Source organism: Brassica napus, chromosome C2 (assembly GCF_020379485.1).
Source record: "Brassica napus cultivar Da-Ae chromosome C2, Da-Ae, whole genome shotgun sequence".
Taxonomy (NCBI): domain Eukaryota; kingdom Viridiplantae; phylum Streptophyta; class Magnoliopsida; order Brassicales; family Brassicaceae; genus Brassica; species Brassica napus.
In genome coordinates, this window is record NC_063445.1 from 44,235,001 (window position 1) to 44,261,400 (window position 26,400).

Consider the following 26,400-nt stretch of genomic DNA (forward strand, 5'->3'; position numbering starts at 1 on the left):
CTAACAAGTCAGTGGCGGAGGTTAATGATGAAATTGAGGGATGATGGTAGTAAATAGGTTTGTAGTTGATCATTTTAAATAATGTTTCATTGGACATAGTGTTGAAGTTGATATGATGGCCACATACTGCTGATGTGGTTGGCTAATGGTCAGATTCATCTGATGTTGATCACAAGCTCAGGCGGTGATCTTGATAAGAAGGCTAGAAAAAAGCTCAGACATATGGCTCTAGCCTACAAGGTCCCGGTTATAACAACTGTAGCTAGAGCATTGGCCACGGCTGAGGGAATTAAGAGCTTGAAGCCAAGTACTATTAAAATGAATGCTCTTCATCACTTCTTTGAGGTGAAGAATGAATCTTTTTTGCTCGTATGAGTTGAGCTTTTATTTCTATGTTTGCTCGTTTATGTGTGGAACGTTTACGAATTCAGTTAAATGTTAACTGATTTTGTTTTCTTATAATCATTTCAATGAATAATCTTCAAAGGTCTATTTCTGAAATGCAATAACAACTAAAAGCCATTTAACTCTGTCTTCTTCTTCAATTATGTATCTCACTTCTCTCCTCTCTTCTCTTTTTTCTATGATTTGGGAATTTTTTTCTCTCAGCTTTCAATTTAGGGTTATGAAATTGGATCTAGGTTCATGGGCTTATGGTTTTTTCGGGTCTAGGTTTTTAATTTGTGATTTAATAGATGTAATCTGGTCATTTATTGGTCCAAAACTTATTTCATTAACCAAAACACTACAAGAAAACATGACCTTAACGACTACAGTATTAGTAGCTATTTGGTCGTAATATAGGTTTTACGACTAATTAGCTTCAAAAAACGATTGGTCGTTAGAAGCTGGTCGTAAATAATTATTCGAGGCACATTGGTCGTAAAGTTACGACTAATGGTGTTAGTCATAAAGTTACGACTAATGGTGTTAGTCGTAAAGCAGATGTAAATGTACGACTCCATTAATTGGCCGTAAGTTATACGTAAATGCATTAGTCGTAAAGCAAACGTAAATGTACGACTCAGACACTTGGTCGTAAGTTAAACGTAAAATCATTAGTCGTACATGTGACGCACATTTACGTCTCATAAATTAGATGGACATAGGTCATAAACTTACGACCAATTTGCTTCTACGTTGATGTTTATTTGTCGTAATGTAACGAACACTTTACATCGACGTTAAATGTTCATTGGTCGTAAATTAACCCACTTTATTTATTTATTTTTGAATTTTGTATTTAATTACGAATTTAATATATTAATTAAAATCAAATATTTAAATTTATTTTGATTTTAATTTTTAAAATTTGATAAAATTAAAAGAAAATATCTAACATTTAGAAACATAATAATATCCATCATATAAAACATTCATAATACTAATTAACTAAAACCGAAAAAAACTAAGTGTTAAGGTTTATTTCGCCGAAGAGGTCGGAACTATGCTCATCCGCACGTCGCTCTAAATCTGCCTGCTCTTCCGGAGTGAGATCGGGGATAAAGCTCGGACGTAGAGACTGTCACCTAGAGGCAAGAGCCGGGTTGACGTTTGGGGTTGTCTCTATCATCATATCGAACATATTTGCCATACATGCAAATTTTTCCCTGTGGTCAGCTATGACTTCCTTGGCCGCAGTAAAATCCCTACGGAGAGAAGATTCTTCTTTCATTCTTCCAGCGTGTTCAGCTCTCGCCCTCGGGACATCGTTGACAGACCCGATCCCAACAATACGTCCCCTTTTCTTCGGGGCAACCTTCAATTAATAAATAGATATTTAATTAGTACATATGTAAAACTAACTTAAAGAATAAAAAATGTAAATAAACATATATATTTAAGAGATCAAATTTTTAACCTGCTCAAAAATTTTGTTTTGTTTGACGGTGGACAGCTGGACCGGTGCACCTTCCGGATTTTGTTGCGACAACTGAGTCTGGACCTCCTGGATCCGAGCCTCAATAGTGTTGTAGATCCTCTCTGCTCGAGGATGCGAGAAGGTGCCATCAGAATGCTGATGTGTTGTCTTGTAAAGTCGGGCCAGAGATGGTGGTGCTCCTTCTTGAGCAGCCTGTATAAGAAAAATTAAATTAAACTCACGCATTCAATAAATAGTCAATTAATATATATTTAATAAAAATTATGAAAGATCGAAGACTTACAATTTGTATTGTCCTCCGAGCGTGTGGAATATGTACGGAAGTATGAGGTATTGGCAGGTTACCATCATCATCGCGGGTCAACCGAGCCGTAGAGCAAGTGACAGACCTCTGAACTAACTTAGGCAAATTCCAATAAGCCTTCAAGCCCTTCCAAACGTCATTGTTGAGGTAGGCTTCTTTTGCGTCGTCCCCCAAAACCCTCCACTTCTCCTTCCAATCACCAACAATGTTTCTTAGGCGAGCCATCGCCTTTTTGTAGTACTCTTCCTTCACCTTTTCGTTGACAGCAATGGACCAATTCCATTTTTGCTACGATAAAAAAATTAAATTAAATAAATAATTGTTTTTAAAATAAACAATAAAAAATTATATTTAAAACTAACCGCGAAGCACTTGAACCAATTCCTCCGAACGTGATCAGGTGTAAGAGACCAGTTCGGATGCGCTTCCCGGAAGTTTGCTCTGATGATATATCCAACGCTCTGTCCCACACAATTGTCCGTCGGAAACCTACAAAATTTGAAAGAATACATATATTTAGAGCAATATGTATAATTAGTATATTTAAATGCAATTAAAACTTTAATAAATTAAAAATTACCAGTAAGTGTGGGGTGGTCGATCTGGGTTGATGATTGGTAAACCTTCTCGTCCCGGCATCTGGAGAAGGTCTTCCACTGTATATCTTGCATATGGTGCATTCGGTGGCACCATCAAATCAGGATGAACAAATGCAGGAGCCGGAGCAGCTGCATGAGCCAGAGCAGCTGCAGGAGCCGGAGCAGCTGCAGGAGCCGGAGCAGCTTCAGGAGCGGTGGACTGCTGCTGAGGATGGTGTGGAGGATAATGCTGCTCATACCGAGGCTGCTGTGGAGGCTCATCGTACTGGGGAAAGAATTGAGTAGGGTCATCGAACCGCGGATAGTAAGCTTCAGGGTCATATGCCTGTGGAGGCACATACGGATGGGCAGTAGGAACTTGGCTATCAGGCACATTCTCTTGGCCGGATGCAGTGCCAGAAGTAAAAGTCGATGGATCCGGATGTGGGAAAAAGTTACTCGCGTAAGAGTTTTTAGGCGTAAGGTTCCTAAGTCTCTGTCTACCGCTAGCCATAGCAATATCGTCAATCTGAAAAAAACAAACATTAAAAATAGATGGTTATAAACAATTCAAATTTATTATATAAAAATAATCTAAACCTATTCTAATTTGATCATAATCTAACTTCTTCATAATCTAATTCCATCCTAAACTAATTCCAAACCTAAACTAACTAACCACCTAAATCTTAAAAAAAATAATAATAATACCTAGAGAGAGATGGGAGGTCGTTGTTAGAGAGAGGGTAATGAGCAACTAAATGGCTTCGCGAGGTCTGTGTACATATAGAGTTTTGTCGTTAGTCGTAAATTGGTTGTAAATATACGACCAATGAGAGACTAGTAGAAGTAAATAAGTCGTAAGCTTACGACTAATGGGGGACCAAGTGTTGTTACGACCAATGAGAGACTAATTTTTTTCTTCGTTTACGACCAATGAGAGACTAGTAGTCGTAAATAAGTCGTACATTTACGACCAATGAGGGACGAAACCTTTACGACCAATGAGGGACGAAACCTTTACGACCAATTACGGACTACCGTTGAAAATTTGAAAAAAAAAGAGAGAGAAGAAAGATGCCTAGAAACACAGGTGGAAAGAGACAAAGCGAGACCTACGTAAAACATACGTAAGTCTCGCCCTGTCTCCAACTACATGTTTTCTAGCATCTTTCTTCTCCTCCTTTTTATTCAAATCTTTCTGATTTGATAAGTAAATTGGTTTGGGATTATGTTTGATTTGGGGAGCAAAGTGGTGAGCTTTTATAGGAAACTGCGGAAGGCTTTACGACTTAGTAGCGTCGTCTCGTTTTCATATAGTCGTAATTGACCCGTAGTTTATGACTAATTAGCTTCGATACCTTTTAAGTTTGTCGTAAATTAGTAGTAGTTAACGACTAATTAGCTTCGATCCCTTTTTTATTAGTCGTAATTTAGTAGTAGTTAACGACTAATTAGCTTATATCCCTTTTTTCTAGTCGTAAAGTAGTAGTAATTAACGACTATTTAGCTTCGTTATCTTTTAGACTAGTCGTAATGGAGTCGTAGTTGCGACTAATTAGCTTCGATTTTTGTTTTAACCCTAAAACCGAAACCCCAAACCCCAAATGACAAACATCATAAGTTATACACTTTCAAACCCCAAACCACAAACCTCAAACATCCTAATTGAACAAACATGATCGGATAAGTTATATAAATATTATTTGTAATACAAAGAGTTTAATAATACAATAAAAACTCGATCACTCATCATCAAAAACATCATCCACTTCATCATTTTCTTCAAATTCATCTTCGTGGGATTCGTCTGTTGCATCGTCTGGAAGTTCTTCATATCCCTGGTTGTATGGATCAACAAGTAAGATATCATTTGTAGCTTGCTCTGGTACTTCTACTTCATATACGGTATCTTCTTGTAAAGGCGGTTGTTCATCAGTCAAGACTCGACCCCGAGGTGTAACTTTTATAGCGGCTAACCAAGATATTTTAGATTGTCTAATCCTCGGATATGGAATAAAACAAACTTGCTCTGCTTGAGATGCCAATATGTAGGGTTCAAATTTATTGTACCTCCGTGTAGCATTTATATCAACAACTTCAAACTTGCTATACCGAACACCTCTATTGACGGTGGGGACAAACCAGTCATATTTGAAGAGAACGCATTTCAGCTTCACCAGGCCGGGGAACTCCACTTCGATGATCTCTTGTAATATTCCATAGAAATCAGTTTCACCTTTCACACATACTCCATAGTTCATTGTTGCTCGCCGACTTCCATATCCGTAAGTGTGAAAAGTGTAGCCTCGTGTGAAATACATAGATGCTGTGGTGACCTTAGCGACCGGACCTTGTATCATTTCGTGAAGCCACTGAGGATATAATGGATCATCATAATCAACCTAGATCATCAACATATATATATAAATATATAACTTCATAATCAACCTTAAATATTATATTGTGATGTGTATACCTGCGTTTTCAACCACTTCACAAAATGTTGGTCTTTCCTTTTGTTGAGATCATTCGTTGATATCCCTGGTATAGCTTCTTCGACTTGGGCAACGAAATCGTTGTTTTATGCCAATATATATATATCATTAAAGAGTACTATATATATATATATGTGTGGTAAAAATATGTAATGGCCAAATTAATTTTAATTACCTTTCAAATGCCTCAATTTCCTCGCTGTTAAAAAGTATATATGTGTGGGCACTGTGAGCATCATCTTCACTCGACCACCAAACTTCTTTTCCCACCTAGACGTCCAATCTGACAGAATATGTCTGGAACATCTTCAACAATATATGTCGGCATAACACCACCATCATCATATCTGCTCGTAGTCGTTTTTCGTGTTCGGACTTGGGACCCAAAGTAGTACGACGTTAAGTGAGATGTTTCCTCATTCAAACTCCCAGCAACTATTGAACCTTCCACCCTAGCCAGATTTTTGGTTTTCCCTTTCAAATAATTCATGGCTCGCTCGTAAGGATACATCCATCCGTTATGAACAGGTCCACGAAGTAATGCTTCGTACGGAAGGTGGACAACTAAATGTTCCATGACGTCAAAAAATAACGGAGGAAAAATTTTCTCCAAGTTGCACATCAAGATTGGGATTGTAACACCCCCGAACCGTCCTAGGCATAGGTCAACCCACCGGCCAACAATCAAACAAGAACATGACCGACGGACGACCCACACCAAGGGTTGGAGATGAAAGGTCAACCGGCCAGCCAACAATCAAACAAGAACATGACTGACCGTCCAACCCAACACCATGGTCCGGAAGCGCTACGTGACAGGTTAGGAACGATCCGGCCAGAGTCATAAAATTTACTCTACGACCTAGACCAGTTCGTCCACTAACACGTCCCGCTAACTCAAGGCTTATGGGTTTGCAACCTACACCCGAAGTTAACGGTTCCGTTAGATCGAGGCCTAAGACTTCTCAACCCGTACCAATACCTAACGTTGTGTTGGTTCGGACTAAACCAATATCATATTGGACCCGATGATTTTTAAATTCAATTCTATGTCTTTTAAGAACAATTAAATATTTTAGGGATCCCAAATCCAAATAAAACGCAACGGAAACATGAAATGTTTTAAGAATCAAACCGTAGCCAAATGCACTGCAAATCTACTCTGGTGGCCTACGCGTCCAATCCTCTACAACCTGGTTTCCTGCAAAAAGGACAACGAGAGTTGGGTGAGTAACGTAAGGTCACCCAGTGAGCTGGCTACCTCTACCCAAAACCTAGTAGCTAGCCCCGACAACCCCAAAATAACAATCAACTTAGCCTAAGCGCAATAAACAAAGCTTAAGGCTAATCCGAAAACACACCGACTAAGGTATGCTCAACCTTAATCTAATATTAATCCTTGGCCACACGGCCAACTACTAATATGGATCCCTTACAAGTCTAACAATCAAGACTCGATTAAAGACAACACCGTATCTCGGTACTAACACTGACTCGAGGGTTCCACAACCCCAAACACAAATAAGACTACTCGTCACGACACAATACTCTAACTCGGGCCCTGGTGACATCGTGTTCATCCTCTCTATCGGCAATATCCTATCCCCCTACCACAGAGGCCAGAAGAAGGAACTTTCAACCGACCGCAGCCCACAGTCCTTCGGGTCACCGCGCGACAGCCCACAGTCCTTCGGGTCACTGCCACGTTACACCGTCGTGTAATCACTCAGCCATTGGCCATGACCCCGTCTATCTGAGTCTTCCCGATCCAGCGAATAAGGGGTTTCCTTGAACCCACTGAATACGAGGGCGAGGAAACACTAGTCCACCCCAAAACATACCTAGCATGGGCGGGTTTCGCACCTGCTGTCGGCATAACACAGACTCGACACAATTATCCCTAGGAAAGACCTAAGGGACAAGACTCCAACCCAAAACTAAAAAATATATAGGAGTCTACGACAATATCAACCAATACTCGTAGTCCAGCCTATATGGCATAGGACCCGTAGTATTAACATCACAACCAGGAGATCGGCCTATATGGCCAAGATCCCTAAACAACAACATTATCACTAAACAACTCAACCAGTTAGTCACTCCCTTACCAAGAGATGACTAACCTCAATCAACAAGATTAATTAAACGAGCAAGCATTTAATTAAATCTACTCAATCAATCTACTCAATCAAACCGTTACCCAGATAGTTCGGCCTCATGCTACGACACTATCTTTAAAGATAACGGGAACCTGCACTCAACCATATCAACACGCAAGAATATAAATCATGATGCATCCTAGTCCTAGTCAGGTTATTATCTCAGTCTTAATTTCATTTCATCTCAGCTAGCCCGTGCTAAACTGAGTCCGGTTTAATAAATAACCCCAAGGACTCTACCATGCAAGAATGTGAGCATTCTACTCTATATGAATACTCGATCTTCCCTAAGTTCCAAGTGGAACTCAAACAAAACCAACTCACAGTGTTCTAGCAGCTTTTTGGTCGGAGAGAGAGCTTAGCCAAAACCCAATGCTGACAATTTGGACGGGCTGGACTGGACTGATCAGAACTTGGACAGAACCTCCTTTAGCTTCTGGTCGATATTCGGACTTCCGGGTAGCGTATCGGCTTCAAAGCTTCGACTGATATGAACTAATCTGAGCAGCACCTCTACTTGATCACCAAAGGAAAGGCTTGTACGAAATGGTTTGGACAGAGCTTCTGCTTAGAGATTGCAGAAATTCTTCGATCGGGCAGAACTTCTCTTCTCGGTGATATCTCGGTCTTCCGAAAGAACTTTTCTTCTAAAAATTATTTTTCTTTCTCTTTCTCTCACTAGACACGTCTTTAAGTGTCTTTTGGTGTGTGATGGATCAATGAAAATGAGCAGGGGGTGAAGGGTTTATATAGAAATCGCCAGCGAGTCAGACGGTGCCACCCAAGCGGCTGTGTGTCGTCCCGCATGCTTCCGGTCGCATGCGTTGCGACACACGGGCGTCCACATGTCCTGATGCATGCTTCCTTTACATGCCAGATGACAGCACCACGTCCAGATGGCTTGCTGCATGGCTGGAGTGCATGCGTCGCGACACACCGGCCTCTGCGTGTCGATTCGCATGCGCAGATCGCATGTATTGTGACACCTCGAGCTACGACTTGTCAAGCTGCATGTTCAGCAACCATGCATGTCTACGCCTCCTCCTTTTGTTGACACTCAGCTGCTGATATGCTAGACAGAACGTCCTGGCCATATGCATAGAGACACCTCGAGCTTCTTGGTCGGTTTACGCGATTTTTGACCCTTCCGGCATATTTTCGACCCGCGATCAATCCCGAATATTTTTCCGCTCCCGTTCTGATGAGCTAAATATTCTTAATAGACTCCAAAATATTTCTGACCTTGATGAAAAATATTTCCCGAGTCTCCAGCTTCCTCGAAAAATTTCATAATACCGAAATTAGGGTTTTTGCCCGATTTCGGGTTTTCCCGTCGTGCTTCAATACCGTCGTGCTTGCTTCCCGTCCAGCTTAATTCCCGTCCTGCTTCCAACTTATTATGTCCCCAGAATAATATTTTACTGATACGAAGATTTTCCGAGAAAACTTCGTGATGAAGAAACGTCGGTCTTCAAAAACGTCGAGCTTCTGAAACGTCGTGCTTCCAAAAATGTTATGCTTCCAAAACATTCGTCTGATCAATCTAAGACATCTTCTAACTATGGTCGAGCAGCTTATTCGACTCATAGTTCCCTCGCAAACAATTCTTCGACCACCTCATTCTTTGAAATTTGCCGATCGATCTTTACCGCCCGCTGTTCGACCACAAAGTTGATGCTCGACCAGTCTTCTCTTTTCTTTGAATCATGTCAAGTTTTATGTGATCAAAACTCAACATTCCTCCTGATACTTAGACTCCCAAATGCTTGGCTCCAGATTCATTTTTTTTTTATCCCGAAGGGCGGGTTATCACATGTCTATTCTCATCAAGTTGTCTGATGACATCTACAGTTAAGGTGCGTGCGCTAAGATCTCTGAAAAAATTTCGGATGCCTGCAAATGTACAAGCCAACGTAAGATACTTTTCATAAGTTTTTTTTCCGACAAGAAGTAATAATAGCTTTATTTGTTACCTGCAAGTGTTTCGTGAACAATTTTTGGAAGCAACTCCGCAAATACAAATGGTAGAAGTCGTTGCATAAACACATGATAGTCATGGCTCTTCATCTCTGAAAACTTATGTCCCTGCTAATCAACACATCTTGATAGATTTGAAACATATCCATCAAAAAACTTCACATCTGATGCCACCCACTTGAACAACGCTGCTTTTGCTTCTGCTGACAATCTGAAAATGGGAACCAGAATTTTCCCATCGTTTCTAATATGCAGTTCAATCCTAGAACATAATGCAGGCAAATCCAACCTTGAGTTCTTGTTATCTTTTGTCTTTCCGGAGACGTTCAACAATGTATTGATGATGTTGTCAAAGAATTTCTTCTCTATATGCATCACATCAAGATTGTGGCGTGGAAGTAGATTTTTCCAATATGGAAGTTCCAAAAAAATACTCTTCTTGTGTCAATTATGTTGTGTCCCGTAACCAGCAGACATATTTGCAGTAGTATGCCAATTACCCCCTTTCTTGATTGTGTCTTGTGCACCATAGTAATCAATATCCTTCTCGATTTCCTCTCCAGATAAATATGGCGGAGCGGTGTCTCGTACAACCCTTTTTGACCGAAACAATTTCTTGTTCCTTCGGTACGGATGGTTAATGGGAAGAAATCTCCGATGACAATCAAACCAGGACGTCTTCCTACCACTTTTCAGTTGAAATGCGTATGTGCTTCCCATACAATAAGGACAAGATAGCCTTCCATGCGTCGTCCAACCTGACAACATCCCGTATGCAAGAAAGTCACTAATGGTCCATAAAAGAACTGTTCGCATTGTAAAGTTTGTTCTCGTTGAACAATCATATGTCTGCACGCCTGTTGACCATAATTCCTTCAATTTTTCTATCAAAGGCTGTAGAAAAACATCAAGGGACCTCTTCGGATGCTTTGGCCCAGGTATCAATATACTCATGAAAAGCAATTCTTTTCCCATACACATCTCTGGTGGAAGGTTGTATGGCGTTAAGAAGACTGGCCAACGCAAATATTGTCTTCCAGACATTCCAAATGGACTAAAGCCATCTGTGCAAAGCCCAAGATAAACGTTTTGGGGGTTGCTTGCAAAATCAGGGTACACCGAATTCAAGTGTTTCCATGCTTTTGCATCAGAGGGATGATTGATCTCGCCTTCCTTCTGAGTATGTTCTGCATGCCATCTCATCGTTGCTGCCATCTTTTCATATTGATATAATATCTTCAGTCTATCCTTGATAGGTAAGTACCACATCCGCTGATACGGCACCCTATTCCGCCCACGTCCTTGCAAAATCAGGGTACACCGAATTCAAGTGTTTCCATGCTTTTGCATCAGAGGGATGATTGATCTTGCCTTCCTTCTGAGTATGTTCTGCATGCCATCTCATCGTTGCTGCCATCTTTTCATATTGATATAATATCTTCAGTCTATCCTTGATAGGTAAGTACCACATCCGCTGATACGGCACCCTATTCCGCCCACGTCCTTGCGGTTTATATCGTGGCTTCTTGCAAAATTTACACTCTAACAATTCTCCATTTTCTCCCCAGTATATCATACAGTTGTCTATACACACATCAATCATCTCCGAACGTAAACCAAGGCTATGAACCAGTTTCTGAATCTCATAATAAGATTCAGCATACTGATTATCTTCAGGCAAATACTCTTTAAACAATTCAGCCCATGCATCCATACAAACTTCAGGTAAGTTATGATCAGTTTTGATATTCATCATCCTAGTTGCCAATGATAATTTAGAAAGACCTTCTCTACAACCTTCATAAATTGGCTCATTAGCTGCTGCTAGCATTTCATAAAATCTTTTTGCATCCAAATTAGGCCCCTCTACATTTTCTACCTCCTCTATTACTGATCTTGTTTCACGAAATGCATCTGTAACCATATCATGCATCCTATCATGATCTACCATATGATCCTCTTGAAGGTTACAACTTTCAAAAGGTAAATGTGGTTCCTCTCTGTTACGAGAATTTTCAACATGATTACTACTACTAGCTTCATTCCTATTATCAGCTTCTCCGGGGTTAAACCAGATATAGTAATGTGGAGTAAATCCTCTATTTACTATATGTTTCCAAACCGTTTCACTAGCAGCAAATTTTGTATTGTTGCATTTACGACAGGGACAGAACATTTTACCCGTTTCTAGTGTGAGAGACGTCTGTCCGGCGTGGTACATGAACATCTCTGCTCCGTTGAGAAATTTTTCTGTTACTCTTCCGCTTGAATCTTTATGCGCATACATCCAACTCCGAAGCTCATAGATATTTCTAGGCATTTTTTTTTTTACTATTTCTCGTTTTTTTTTGTGCATCTTAAGAATGAGGGAGAAGATCATATTTATAGGGAAATTTCGATTTTGGTAGGTAACAATGTTACAACGAATTTACGTTTGATAATAACTTAACCACCAATGTGCAGCTGCATTCCTCGTAAATTGGTCGTTAATCAGATGGTAGATTTTCGATGTTACTTAATCGCATATTTACGACTACTTTACGACTACTTGAAAGTGTAGTCGTAAACGCGAAGTTAATTTACGACCAATTTTCGACGAGAACTATTAGTAGCAAACTTACGTCTAAGTTACGACGAACTTTCAGGTAGTCGTAACTTAGTCGTAAACGCGAAGGTAATTTACGACTACACATTTGTAGTCGTAAATCGTAGTCGTTACTCCCACGTTTTCTTGTAGTGAAACAGTCTAAATTTATAGGCTTAAACCGAGTAATTCAATTTTGTGGAGTCAGAGATTTTGAACTTTTAATTCATGAAGAGATAGGTGTTAAGCTAAAGTTCATGGGAAAATAGGTTACAAATGTTTAATTTGGAGACATCTGGAATGAGGCCATAGTTTGAGAGACATATGGTGCTATACAATATTTCTCGTGGGAAAATAGTTTGCCGTCCCATATTGTTGTTATGAACTTAATTTTGATGATATTTGGTGCTTATGGTCCTTTTTTGATTAACCTAGAGCATTTCAGACCTATGGAAAGGTCCAAATTAATTCTTAAAAGGAGATGAAGTCTACAGATAAACTCTTTTTATGGGTATTTAAATAGGTTATAAGCAATAGAGACATATCTGCGTATTCACATGTGGAACTAATAATTTAGCAGTAAAGAGGAATCATTTCATGTGTGGACCAACAGTGCAATTCCTCTACTAGTGGAAACTATTGGACCACAACAATATATGATGCATATTTATGCATACTTATGGTCATACTAATCTTTTTTATTTATATAGATCAATTTTTTCTACTTACTCAAATGAAATTTAAAGTAAAATTTTATTTTATATGACCACCCAGATTTACAGTGGTAGAATTGTTTCGAATCCAAACCGCTTAGCTTTTAAAAATTCGCCAAACGTTCTACCACTCCCATATGGGTGATATGTACGTATCTATAATATTATTTTCTATAATATGTTTAGAAGAAGAAACTGATAGAATAAATAAAATGTAAGCTTATATGGTTTAAAAGTCGTAGAACGTGTTCCAAGTTTGATAGAGAGCCTAAAATACTATAATATTTTTGGAATCGAAAGAGAGCTTAATAATGCTTTACACTAGAAATTAAAATAAGGCTAACAAATGTTTAGAGTTTCGATTACCACGATCTCCAGAGACATATAATTTCTTCTGTTTCATTTCTTGAATTTTTTGGATGGTTTAAATGATTTTCCACCTCTAGTTTTTGTCTTTTCTGTTTGAGGTTCACTTTCTTGATCGTTTTTATTGATGAAGGGTACATGGATCAGTTAAAGCATCATTTTCGAGCTGATTGTTTCGATGTTGACCATGTAGGATGAATTTTTCTCCATAATCTATTCATAACTTGGAGCAAGAAAATTTCCTGCTAATGGTTAGAAAGTAGACATAGAATATGAAAATGACACCTTTTAAATTAATAGGTGATCTTTTTTCTTGTTGATTTACTGTGTCTCTTCTAGAACTAGCCCAACTTCTTTTGGATATTCCTCATTTCCTCGTAAGTACTACTTAAAGAAAGTAGTAGCAGATGCATGGCCGGTTCAAAGTATATATGGGCCCATGAACAATTTTTTTTTCACACGTACCTATGGACATCTTATATTTTTTGGGCCTGTATCCCTAATTATTTTGAAAAAAAATTGGACTCCTCTTTAACATTATTTTTGTTAAAAAAATTGAGCTCATGCTCTATTGCCCCATGCTCTAAGCCGGCCCTGAGCAGATGTAGACCATTTTAGAGGCGAAATAGGCTTTGGAGATGATATAAAAGACATTTTCTTAGGTTGATCTATAATTATAAGGGTGAGATGTAATATTCTCTATTAAGTATAGGTACATTCAAACTTTTTTTTTGTAACTTATCCACATTCAAACTTTCATCTTAAGCTTGTGTATATTTACTCGTGGTAATATTTGAGACATTGGGTGGGAAAAGCCATCTTTTCTTTTTTATGTCACAAATTTCCGCATATCGCATATGTGGAGGGATATCCATATGTATTCAACTTCAACTAAGTAAATATTTTATTTGCTTTTCGTCATATGCAATTAACCTTGAAAAGGTTTTATCTAACTCCATTTTAATCTAATTACAAAAAAAAAAAAAAAAAAAAAAAACTCCATTTTAACAAAAAATTGTTTTCCCCATTTGCATGTACGTAGTTTGCGAGTTAAAATTGGTTTTCCAAGACCGGAAGCAATGTGACTATTACTAAGCAGTGATAACATCTATCTGGAATATTTTGAAGTTGATGTTCAAATCTCTTGGCTTAGGAGACTTGTAACAGGAAACCAAAGTGCCACAAACAATCATGTCATATACCTCTATCAATAAAAAACACTTCACATACAAATGAAAAATATCACAGAAGGAAATAGTTCAGAAAACCGAAGTTAATACTTAATAGTTACAACAACATTTCACCATAAAATACGTATACGTAATAGGTATATGTATGGTAGAATACAATTATACAGACACATCGTTGTATTATCTGGATCCAAATACACTATCAAAACCAACCAAGAAACAAATTTAATATGAAGAATTTAAAAAGAAAAGAAAACAACTTTTACATACGACGATGTTTACTGTAAGCAGAGGGAAAGAGACAGAGAAAGAGCGCGTGAACCTGGACCTCTTGACACTTGTGACAACTCGAAGAGAGAGAGAGAGAGAGAGAGAGGAGGAGGAGAGAATGGTTCTTCCAGTTAAGTAGCTTCAGAGGATAAGATCTCAAGCTCTGCCCACCAAAGAGGAGAGAGTCTCGGTGTAGCTTGTTCTGGAGAAATGTTGATTACTTCTTTCAGTTGCTCAATCACATCTTTCATTGTTGGTCGTTGACTCTGGTCAGTTCTCAGACAATGCCGTGCTACGTCACATATAACTTCAAGGTCCTCTTCTTTAAACGTTGTTAATGTAGGATCTATCATATCTTTCAACTTATCACTCTCCAGATACTTTGATGCCTATTAAAGAAACCATAAAAGTGTTACATTAGTGATGTCAATTTCAAAAGAAAATAGATCCTTTTTTGTTATATTTGAGTTGAAGTACCCATTTTGTAATTGATCCTTCCTCATCTGAATCTGGGGGTTTTCCAGAGATTATCTCAAGCATTAATACTCCAAAGTTAAAGACATTAGTCTCTGGTTCAGCTGGTAACGGCAATAAAGATTTGTCTAAATCACCACTTGTCGGCTTTCTCGATTTAAGTCCAGTTTGTGAGCCGAAAGGAACCTCTCCGACCTGAAAACAGAATAAATTATTTAGTGGTTTATTACGCAAGCAATCAAGAACCATTGAAACAGTTTCTTGTTAAGCAAGGAAACAAGAACCTTTGCTGCATAATCATCGGTTAAGTAGATTGCTGATGAAGCAAGTTTAGAGAGTGACATTGGCGGATTAAGCTCGTGCATATGTTGCAGACAATAAGCAGTTCCCATAATTATCCTCATCCTCGCGCTCCAATCAAGATGCTCCATCTCCTTATCTGAACAAGACAAGATGAGCATGGTTTGATGATAATAATAATAACTAATAAGCAACCAATATCACAAGATGAAGGCCTTTTTAGATGTTTACCATGCAAATGTTCGAAAAGAGTTCCATTTGGGGCATATTCGAAAACCATCATTCTATTAAATGGTTCATCTTCTTCACAGTAACCAATTAGATTTATAAAGTTCTTATGGTTGACTCTTGACATTGTATCAATCTGCAAAGTTGAGCTCTCCCAATATCAATCAAGATTCTTCGAAAAAGGCGAAAATGTATGATTCTTAGAGTGTTACCTTTCTACGGTAAGTCATTTCCATGGCTCTTGACCAGTCTCTCCTTTCCAAAATCGCGGTTGACGCAACCCCAATCTCAACACCACTTGATAAAGTTCCTTTATAGACAGTGTAACCATCATATGTTTCAATGATGTTACTGAAATCTTCACAAGCTGTTTCTAATTCAGACCGGTTTAGCTTTGGTACACCTGGAAAACATTTCTCACATTATGTCAAACCTAAAACAGAACCAAAATAAAAAAAAAAGTTTTAAAACCATTTTCTTACCAGTTACAAAAGCTTTCTGCAACTGTCCACTTAAACCAGTCTTCCATGGACCTATAGTCTTTACTGCTCTTTTCCGGAAGAAGAATATAACAGCTATTACTATCAACACCGCTACAAAAGCAGCAACGCCGATAAGAACATATAACCAAACATCCTTAGACCCTTTTGTTTCTTCTTCTTCAAATTGCCTCGGGGGATCAGAGCTTATGTTGTTGTTGTTGTTCTCATCTGTTGGAGGAAGAGAAGGAGGGATCAATGGAGGTATTCTCTTCTTTGCAGTAGCCAACGCAGGAAAAGACCCGCTGCTTCGAGGAAACACGTTGGTTATGATCTGAGGAGAAGGACTAGGAGCATCAGGCGCAGGCATAGCTGCTAAGTTACTTGTTCCCTCTAGTAACTCACGCCTTCTGAAGATACTAGATCCATTCTCTATGGAACCTGCCAACAAGAGAAAAATAAAATTAAAGATTGAGTTACATTTAGCATGAGTTCATTAAAAAAAAAATACATTTAGCGTATGTGTTTCAAAAGCAGAAGTTTGGGTTGTTTTTCTTTTGCTTACTTGGGATGTAAGTCACGACTTTATTCTTCCCGTGAGGCTCACTTAGCAGCCTGAACAGACATAGACATAGAAAATCAGTAAGGAAAAAATAATACAAAAATCAAACAAAAATGATTTGAGTTGTTGAATTTATATTTTGAAAAAGGAAAATGCTTTCATGTACTGTCTTGTAGTTGCTTTAATCCGCAATACAAATGCTTTTGCTTTGTTTAGTCTTAACAGTCTTCTCCTTGAAACACTGTCAAATGGATATAGTTTTTATTAAAACATTGTGTAAGAGTCCTCCAACTGAACATCAATAATGCAGAAAGTTCATTTTACCAGTATCCAAGTTTTCTATTTACACAGTCGAAGACAGCATTGGAAGCAGAAGACAGCTCTCGATGCTTGTTCAAGTTGACTTTATATAGCGATTGAAGTCTAAGGAACTTTATCTTCATATAACCAGCAAATTTGTTACCAGAAAGCAACCTGAACCCACCAAAAAAACAAAAACAAAACGTTAGTCTCTTGTCCATACATTGATTTGGTTTTATTCAAAAAAAAAAGCGTCACAAGCCTTTTGACTTACAAGTTCTCTGGTGACAACATCTTGTTTAGCTCAGGTGGAACTGCTCCGTTTAACTTATTATCTCGTAAATCCAACAATTTCAATCTCGGGAACGTGACAAATTCATTTGGAATATCACCAAAGAGATTGTTCTTGTTTAGTATGCTACACAAAAGAATTGGTTTTGAGTTCTTGTTTTTTTCTTCAAGAATCTGAGCAAGAAGATAGGTTTCAAACAGCCCTTACAGAGATGTTAGTTCACTCAATTGACTTAGCTCAGGTGCTAAAGTTCCTCCCAAAGAACATCCACTAAGATTCCTACAGAACCAAACCAAAAATATTCATCATAAACTGCGGCAAGAATTTCAAAGACGTAATATTAAAAAAAAAAACAGGAACTTACAGCATCTGGATTTTATTGTCGACACACGTTACACCAAACCAAGAACACAGATGATCATCAGAAATATTCCAATTCGCAAGAGTTCCATGAGGATCAGAATCAACTCTTTCCCGGAATTTCAACAACAGAAATCCTATAACATTCAAGAACATTTCAATTAAAAACATTCCAAAGAAGACAAGATTGAGAAAAGGCTGTTGATATGTTTTACCTTCGGAGTTGAGGGATAATGAGGAACGAGATTGAAGGGTAATGACCAAGAACATAAAGCAAGAGTATTGAAATCCAGTATGATTCCATCGACAACCCATTTCAGGTAGTGCTATACAAAATCTCCAGATTTTTTTTTCTAATAAACAAATACAGAAATAAAATAAAAAAAATTGCAAACTTTACAGAATCCTCAGCAAGAAGAGAAGGACGAGGTTGATGATTGAATAATAATAAGGGTCTCTCATTGTTTGCAAAATTTATTGCACAACACCCTAATCATCAAAAAATGAATTTTCAAGAGTCAACAACTCGTGAAATTCTCTTCTTCTTGATAATCTTTTAATACCTAAAAGCCAACACGAAACAAACACAAAAGAAATATCAAAAATTTGAACAAAAAGTATTAAAACAATTAAAAAAGGAATACGAATAACGCCTTGAAGAAGCAACGTGAAGAAAATATGAACCCACAAAAAATTCCAAAAAGAAAGAAAAAAAAATCATTCTCCCTCATAAATGAAGAACTTTTGGATACAATGTATAAACAAATCAAACATGTAATCAGAAGAAAACAAATTTACCTTACAGAAAAAACTTCTTCTTAACAAAAAAATCGGGAATCGTTTACCAAAAAGAAGGGAATCAACAACTAAAATATATCCCAGGAAGCGAAAATGACTTATAAAGAGAATTTTAATGAATATTGAGTTATATTTTCTGATTTCTTGTTGAACTTGCCCTTGTTTTTGCAGGATGTTGATGATGATGATCTCAGAGTTTTTTCTCTTCGACCATCTTTGGTCTCTCCAGGGCCAAAGGGTGGTGGGTTCTCTCTCCTTCCTCTCCTTTTTCTTTGTTTCCTTCTCTCTTTCTGCGAATCCCTTTTTTCTATTTTTTTAATTCTTTCTAACAATTTTCCCCCACAAAACTCTCTCTATTTTTTTATCCTCTCGAAACTCCCAATTCGATGAGTAAGTCTCTATTAACTTGCTTTAAGTTTTCCATAATTATAGAAATGTGTATACACATACATGTAACTATTAAAGAATTCCACATTTTTACTATATTTTTATAATTTTCATTAAATAAAAATAAACAAAAAATCAAGAAATCATTCATTTTGCGGTAATTCCTTCCAGTGTCCCCGAATATATATGCACGGCGGGAAAGATTAGCAGAAATATAGGTCCCACTATTTCAGTATTTTTATGTTTTAAAATGCGCCCGTTTTGCCGAGAACTTGTCCAATTAAACATTGATCATAGATTTTTTTTTTTTTTTTGATTAACCTAGAGGGACTTCCACCCCCCAGGGGCCAATCCCTCGGCGCGAGGCAGACTATTTGGTACTATAGGGAATTAGATACCCCAATTGCCTGGCCAGCGGTTCGAACCCGGGTGCGTATTGAGGCCGAAGCTCTCTCAACACCGCCAGGCCTACCCCGCTGGTTACATTGATCATAGATTCATAAGATTGTTTAACCAAAAAAAGATTTATAAGATTATTATGGTGAACAAATTGTGTCGGTCTGTCTACGCTATAAAACGTATTTCCCTGCAATGGTTGAAGAAAAGAAATCGGCTCTTAATTTGTGAAATTGAGTTGGCCCAATTGAGAAGCTTTGTAAATATTAGAGTTTTATGTTTAAAAAAAAAACTAAAATTAGAGTTTTATGTTCCAAATTAGAATTTGTCATAAAGCTGCTATATGTAGATAAAATTCACAAAATAACTTGTAATATGGTAAACTAATGAAAATGAATAATGTCGCCATAAAAAGTTAGTAAAATCGCAACAAAAAAAGTTGAAGACAGATATATCGCATTTATTAAACTAAAACTAAATATTGACAAAGTGCGCTCTGTGTTGAACTTGTGAGCTATGGACGCGTACTTCTAGACCATCAACATGTACATTATATATAAATATCTGGATTTATAGATAAAATACCAAAAAGCCCCAATTAATCATGTATTGTTTTTATTAGTTGTTAATGGGGTGATCAACGGTTATAAGTCTAGTGACGTGGCATATATAGTGAGCGCAGTAACATGACTGATGTACTCTATATAGTACATGACATCCACAACTTTCTTTTAAAATTGTTCTTGACTAAAAATCTAAAAAATAATTGTTCGAGTCAACCTTAATTTTTTTTTTGAAAGTCAACACTAATTATTTTTTCTCGACTTTATTATTGCAAAATTTTATAATGGGGTTATTAGTTGGAATCACCAAGTGATTTTGATACATCTATATGATTAGCTTCTTTTTATAACTATAGAAGTTCTGGGCATTAAACACATAATCTCTCACATGCCGGAAATTAATCTTTGAAATTAAAAAATTTCATACTAAAAGTAGTTTAAATTCAGTGTACAAGAGAATGAATCGAACCTCCTTGCATTACCATTAACCCTTGTTCTAAAAATCGGCCGCCTAGCCGATTAATCGGACGAGTAATCGTAAAGCGGAAGGTAACCGTGACGAAATGGTTCAATTCGTTTCATTCTACGCTCAACCGCATAACGGACGCGTAATGCCGTGGAATTAATAAAACGTCCGTTTAATAAGCAAAAACGCTTCGCCCAAACACGTCACTTCCTCGTGTATATATTTTAGTTTGGCCCAAATTTTTGTTAAACACATCTATTTGCCATCGTCCAATCTCCAAACCAATTATTAACCCAATCTTCTCCCAAACTTTATTTCCTATACAAAAAATTCCCCATTTTTTTTGAAACCCTGACTTTGAAAACTAACAAAATCTCATTGGAACATGTATTATATATGTTTGATGTGTAACTTTAACATGTATTATACATAAATACGTATAAATGAAGTGTTATACATATAAAAATACCAAAAATTCCGCTCCGCGTACTCTCCGATTTTTTCCCGTTTTTCTGATAACTCGTTAGACCCGGGTGCGCCGCACGCGTTACGCCTAGCGAGTTTCCGAACAAGGCCATTAACCACCGATACTTTGGTATTAGTGTTTTTTTCTTTCTCTTTCTTGATGAAAATTGTTGGGCTTAATTTTATTTTATGTATTCTTCGCTGAACCTAAAGATAGGTCCAAATCATTCATAATTCTTTTTCAGTAAGCCCATCCGTTTACCATAGGCAATACGCATGCTCTATGCTAGTCAAACATCTGAAATGATTTTTTTTTTTGAGAAATTCTATAGCCGGACGGATCCGTGAGGACCACACTTATTGCTACAGAGTGGACTGACTACCACACTGTCTGATCCGAATTTGGAATATCTTTCAATTAATGTCAGAGGTGAGCCGATCATCTGTTACGATCTACTTTGTAAACCAGACTGACCAAGTGATGATAATTTAGTTTTTAAGGAGAATCGAATCTAAAACTGACGTGGATACAGACCCAAAAAAATTGTCACTATGAAATGATTTGAATATTGAATGATTGATGAGCATTACAAGAAGTTAATGATTTTGGGTGGTCAGAAAATTCATATGTACGTCTCATTGATTTTTGTTTCCAAAATACCAGTTAAAACTTAAAACTAGGATCATTTAATATATATTTATATATGTATGGGTTTATTGGTGGAATAACAAAAAAAAAAGGAAAATAAGATTTTTAGAAAGAGGGGAAGAAAGAGATAGGAATAGAAAAGAAGAAAGAGCTTGGGATTTTAGCAAGATAGCTAATTATATTTTTTTTGGTGTTATTGAACCCAAATTCCCTATATATATATTTCAGTTTGGGTGATGTAGTATTTAAAAAAAAAATAGTTGTCAAACTAAAACTGATTTCTTGTTCATAAGTTTGATATGGTTTCGGTTTTCGATCAGGTTTAGGATTCAGTCACTTATATCGTTTTTAATGGTATGTAATGTTTTAAAACTATATATTAAGTTTGGCTTAAAATTATCGGATATATAATAGCTTAAGTCAGTTTTCTGGCCGATTCATGTCAAATCATAATTAGACCATGAATTTGAATCTTTTGTATTTGTAAAACATTTTGGACTAAAATTATAAAAGCAGATTGATTATACCTAAAAATTCAATAACAAAAGACTTTTGGTGTTTTTGGATCATTAGTTAAGTATATCTAGGATGTTAGAAGACATTTATAAAATACTATAATTAGACATTTGTCCAGATGAATATATTCATGGATTTTTTTATCAAATAATATTCATGGTTTAGCCCATGAATTGGATCTTGTTTAGACATTTGTAAAATAATATAATCAATATTAGATTTTAAACTTTTATTATAATATTTTAAAATAAAATGAAATTTTCGTTTAAAAAAAATTCATTCCAAATGTTTGAATCAATACACATACACATCCTTAGATACTGGTGGTGATAATAATAAATGCTGATATGTGGCACTATATTTCCGACCTAACCCAAACTGGTCCGACACGGAGTTTGGATTGATCCGACATTATTACCTCTTCTACAGATTATTTTTCTTCTTTAACACACACATACCACAATCGTAATAATAACATTAAATAAATATCACTAAATTTTACTGTACCGGAAAAGAAGATTCCGGTTTATGGTTTGTGTTGACGAGAGGGATGAACAACAGTGAGCTCCTGTACATAATCCGGAAAAATCACACTGAAAATCAAAATAAAATACATAGAAGAATAAAGATATCTTCAGAATATCATTCATACCTCTGAGTAGCGTACATTGTCATGGTGTTTATAAGATGTTTTTACAATCGTCTCCCATTTAATAGACTTTTGATCCATCATCTTCCTCAAACCGGTGTCTTGACCGGATAGAAGGACGGGTAATTGACCAGGGACGACGGTGCTGACTGTCGAACTTCTCGGAAGTGTACGGCAAAGCCAGGACTCTGAAGGAGTTTTAGGCAACGGAGGTTGAGAAACAGAGATATTCCCTGACCTGTTTTTGTTTCTGTTCCTCGTTCTCTTTACCCCCTCCGAAAGAAACCTCGCATCTTGTCTCTTGATCTGAGTACTCGATGTCCTTTGCAACCTCGAAGTTGTGGAAAGCTTTTCTGAAAATCTTGGTATTGGACAGGTTTCTTGAGACTTGCTCATAGCCTTGTTTGATCTCACGATTATTGTTGATGATGCTGGTTTGGTTTTATAAACAGAATCTTGTGTTTTAGGGTTTATGATTTTGCTAGAACTTACCGCAACATTCTGACAAGTTTTGATCCGAAAAAGAACCGGATTAAGAACATCCAGTGAGTTCTTGGAACATAACTGTGGCAAGAACCCAAACATAGCCTTCTTGGGCTCACTTGAGTGGACTGCTTCTTCAACATGATCATGACCATAATCATCATTGTTTAAATCTTGATTTATGGCCATGGAGACTCTCTGTAGAGCAATGATCCGTTTCTTTTTCTTTTTCTTCATCATCTTCTCTTCTTGGTCTCTAAAAGATCCTTTCTTCTGTTTCAAGGCAATCGCTTTAGCAGCTGGTAAAAATCTCGCCATGATGAGGTCACGATATTCAAGATTGACGTCATCTTTTGATACACTGCTTGGCCTGCCTCCATTGTTCTCGAACTCATCACTTACTCCGTTTGTACTACAGTTAACAGAGAAGCTTGCGGTTGAAGAAACCATATCCAATGCTTTGATTAGGTCTGATTCTTGGAGTAGTGTATGATGATCCTTTGGCTTTCCAGGTGGAACTAAAGATGGTTCCATTACATGATCGAAGCTCTTGTCATCTTGTAATAACCGAACCATAGTTCCATGCTCAGTTTCTTGACATGAATCTTTGACTTTTCTCCTCCTGGTCGTCGTTGTCTTCTTCTTGGTGTTCTCTGAGTCGATTGGATTCTCTAGTTTCGTTGGAATTCGTCTCACGGATAGAAACGGAGCATCAAGATTCGGTTTCTTCTCCTCCATTGTTTCTTCAGACAAAAAAATCCTTACATACCTCTGAAGCATCAAGAATGTGTAATATAAAAGAAAAAGAAGCAAGAGAGTTATTGATGTCTTCTGCTCTACTATATATTGTCATTTATATAAACTTGAAGCTCTACATGGGCCTACAAAAGGCGATAATGAAGGCTGTAGTTCCGGGGATGAGGGGACTCAAGACTCAAGAGTAGTCAAATTCATAAAAATCATAAGTGACTACTTGATGGTGACACTTTGTGGAGAGGTAAAATATTATCGGTATAATTATATGTAACAAGAAATAGTAGCAAAGGATGATACTACATTTAATCATAATTTTGGATGAGGAAATAATAAAAAGGTAAACAAAAGTTTAGCTACATATACTTTAATGAATGTTTTGATACAAAAACAAAAATAAGTGAATTATATGTATATCCTTTTAACTTCTTTACAAGAAAATCTAGAAAAACAAAAATGGCTTACAAATTTTTTTTCCCGATTTCATTAAATTTATTACCAGGATTGATAGTGATATTTTGGATCGTCAAATTCTATCATACTAGCTTAAAATCCTCGCAATTACGCGGGATATTATTATTTATTTATATTTGTTTATGTATTATGTATATAATTAAATTATAGTAAAGACATAAATCAAAACAATACATCTTGTAAATAAATCAAAACAATCATTTTATTTATTTTATATGGTATATAAATAAATTTTAATGACATGGACATAGATATACAATATATTTTTTTTTTTTTGATCAAAAGATATACAATATATTATATTTTGAGAATTTATATTCATATGATAAACACAAAATTTCTAATCTGCGATTTTCTTAATGCAAATTTCAAAATTAAAATATTAAGGTTTCAATACTTTTTCAATACAAATTTAAAAATTACCATATTTAAGTATTATTCTATGTTGTATAGTTTAATTTAAAACTATATTATTATATAATATGAATGTCTAGTAAATGAGACTTTATATTCATACGATTTATGATCATTTGTATCTTGTTATTACCAAAAAAAGTTAAACCATTGATCACAAATTTTCAATGTGAGATATTTAACGTTTTAAATAATTTTTTAGCCGTTTTAAAAATTCAAAATATAAGATATATATATGGTTAATATAGTTGTTTAATATCTTTTATTAATATAAAATTAAACAAACAAGAGCTAAGATACAAAACTTATTATCAAATATTTATTATTCATAATCATTAATTGTCATATATACGTTAATCATATTAGGCAATTCCGTAACTTTTATTTAAGAAAAAAGTGCGAGAGTATTCTTTTGTACACTATTTATCAATTTAATAGTTAGTTTAATAAAAAATATAATATAAGTTAAGATTAACCAATCTATTTCTCTGAAAATTCTGAATTTTATTCTCATTCATGATGACATGTGGATACAAAATAATGTTGTAACGTTTCTTATTAATATATAAGGGATTGGGTCCGATTGATAATTTTGGTCGTACAGATTTTATACAAATTGATCATTACAAAACCCATAGTGATTATCATTCTCACGTTAAATTTAATTCGTAGCTTGATAGATTTCAATTATTCAAAAATAAAAACTATTAGTACTTCTTTGGAAAGAGTAGTGACATTCTTCGATATGATGAATTCAACTTTTGTTGTTGGGTTATTATGTGGCTATGATTTTCTTGAACAGCTCCACTGACGAATATCAATGTTATCTTTACCGAATGTTTAGAATATGACACTACTGTATTAGTGTTAGTTAACTTCTTACTAATCGAAGTTTGAAAACGACACCATATTCCAAAACAAACCGTTTTGTCGTTGTTGTCCGTAACGTTATAATCTGATTGACCGTGAGTGTGAGTTGTGATTTGCTTAAGACGTTCTTCCATTGGGAAAAACAAAATAAATGAAGGTTTTGGTTTGTTTATTGCATCCGTTACCTGCATAGTTGTTCGCAGGTACGACCTAAAGGCTAAAGGATAAACCACCAAAATCATTGATTAAGGCAATATATAATCAAAAGTGGCACTTTTGAGCTTATTTTTATTAATATTTATAGATAAATAAAATTGATATTTTTTTAGTTTAGAATTATATTTGTTGGATATTTTTAGCGGAAAAAAGTTTGTTAGGTACGCAAAGTTTAATATAATATGGTAGAACCCATCTAATGTATAAAAATGTGTCCACAACTACACCATGTTTATGTTAGTATATGCCACATATACAAAGTAAATGATTATATGGTGGCAACATCACATTCGGGTGTAATTGATTTTAAGCTAAGTTAATGAGGTTAATCCGTAATATATTAAAATTACATCCGATTTACTAAATTTGACCTGACCCGAGATTCTTTTACCCGACCCGTGTCGACTTAAGTATCTTGTTTGGATCCCCAATTCGTAAATTAGGGTTCATAACCAAAAAATTGATTTCAAAGAGATGCAATATAGAGTAGTTTTCTTTAATATTTTTATCTTCTCCGCCATTCTTAAACCTCGTGGAACAGAGTACGTGAGTCAATCTTCTAAAAAAGATACTTTTTTTTTTCATATTCTGCAACTTTTGTATGTGAAGAAGCGTAAGAACAAGTGGGTGTGCAAACCCAAAGCTGGGGTTATTATGCAAATCAACGAGAAAAACATTATTTTCTCAGAAGTTGGACCAAGTTCTTGACAATGAGAATTTGACATTTCACTTGGCTCACATATCTCTTTTTTTTTTTTGCTGACCAATGGAAAAGCGTTATGTGA

General features: G+C 36.3%; 2 protein-coding genes across 3 annotated transcripts; both read right to left on the minus strand.

The window, feature by feature from the left end:
* Positions 1-14,316: 14,316 nt before the first annotated feature.
* LOC106381795 (protein MALE DISCOVERER 1) lies at positions 14,317-18,677 on the minus strand. Of its 2 annotated transcripts, none has more exons than XM_013821723.3 (14): positions 18,315-18,677; positions 17,732-18,079; positions 17,521-17,653; positions 17,364-17,435; positions 17,139-17,282; positions 16,889-17,038; positions 16,725-16,805; positions 16,568-16,617; positions 16,006-16,443; positions 15,736-15,926; positions 15,527-15,659; positions 15,280-15,434; positions 14,999-15,190; positions 14,317-14,910 (listed from the first exon to the last, which is right to left on the minus strand). In XM_013821723.3, exons 2-14 carry the CDS (start codon positions 17,829-17,831, stop codon positions 14,653-14,655), a joined length of 2,097 nt encoding a protein of 698 aa, XP_013677177.1. In that variant the 5' UTR covers positions 17,832-18,079; positions 18,315-18,677; the 3' UTR covers positions 14,317-14,652. The 2 variants fall into 2 exon arrangements, with proteins under 2 accessions (XP_013677177.1, XP_048603837.1); XM_048747880.1 differs by having other exon boundaries at positions 18,472-18,676.
* Positions 18,678-21,996: 3,319 nt separating this feature from the next.
* LOC106379662 lies at positions 21,997-23,747 on the minus strand. The gene is made up of 2 exons (XM_013819564.3): positions 22,409-23,747; positions 21,997-22,324 (listed from the first exon to the last, which is right to left on the minus strand). The coding sequence occupies exons 1-2, from the start codon at positions 23,666-23,668 to the stop codon at positions 22,283-22,285; spliced, it is 1,302 nt and encodes a 433-aa protein (XP_013675018.1). The 5' UTR covers positions 23,669-23,747; the 3' UTR covers positions 21,997-22,282.
* Between the last annotated feature and the right edge of the window lie 2,653 nt (positions 23,748-26,400).

Excerpts from the sequence above, each read along its gene's own strand:
- LOC106381795 (XM_013821723.3), bottom strand. The coding sequence starts at position 17,831 with ATGGGTTGTCGATGGAATCATACTGGATTTCAATACTCTTGCTTTATG. Across the intron at positions 16,806-16,888 it reads AATAGAAAACTTGGATACTG|TGTTTCAAGGAGAAGACTGT; the intron begins GTAAAATGAACT and ends TCCATTTGACAG. Across the intron at positions 14,911-14,998 it reads AAGGATCAATTACAAAATGG|GCATCAAAGTATCTGGAGAG; the intron begins GTACTTCAACTC and ends TTTCTTTAATAG.
- LOC106379662 (XM_013819564.3), bottom strand. The coding sequence starts at position 23,668 with ATGCTTCAGAGGTATGTAAGGATTTTTTTGTCTGAAGAAACAATGGAG. Across the intron at positions 22,325-22,408 it reads ACAATGTACGCTACTCAGAG|GAGCTCACTGTTGTTCATCC; the intron begins GTATGAATGATA and ends GATTATGTACAG.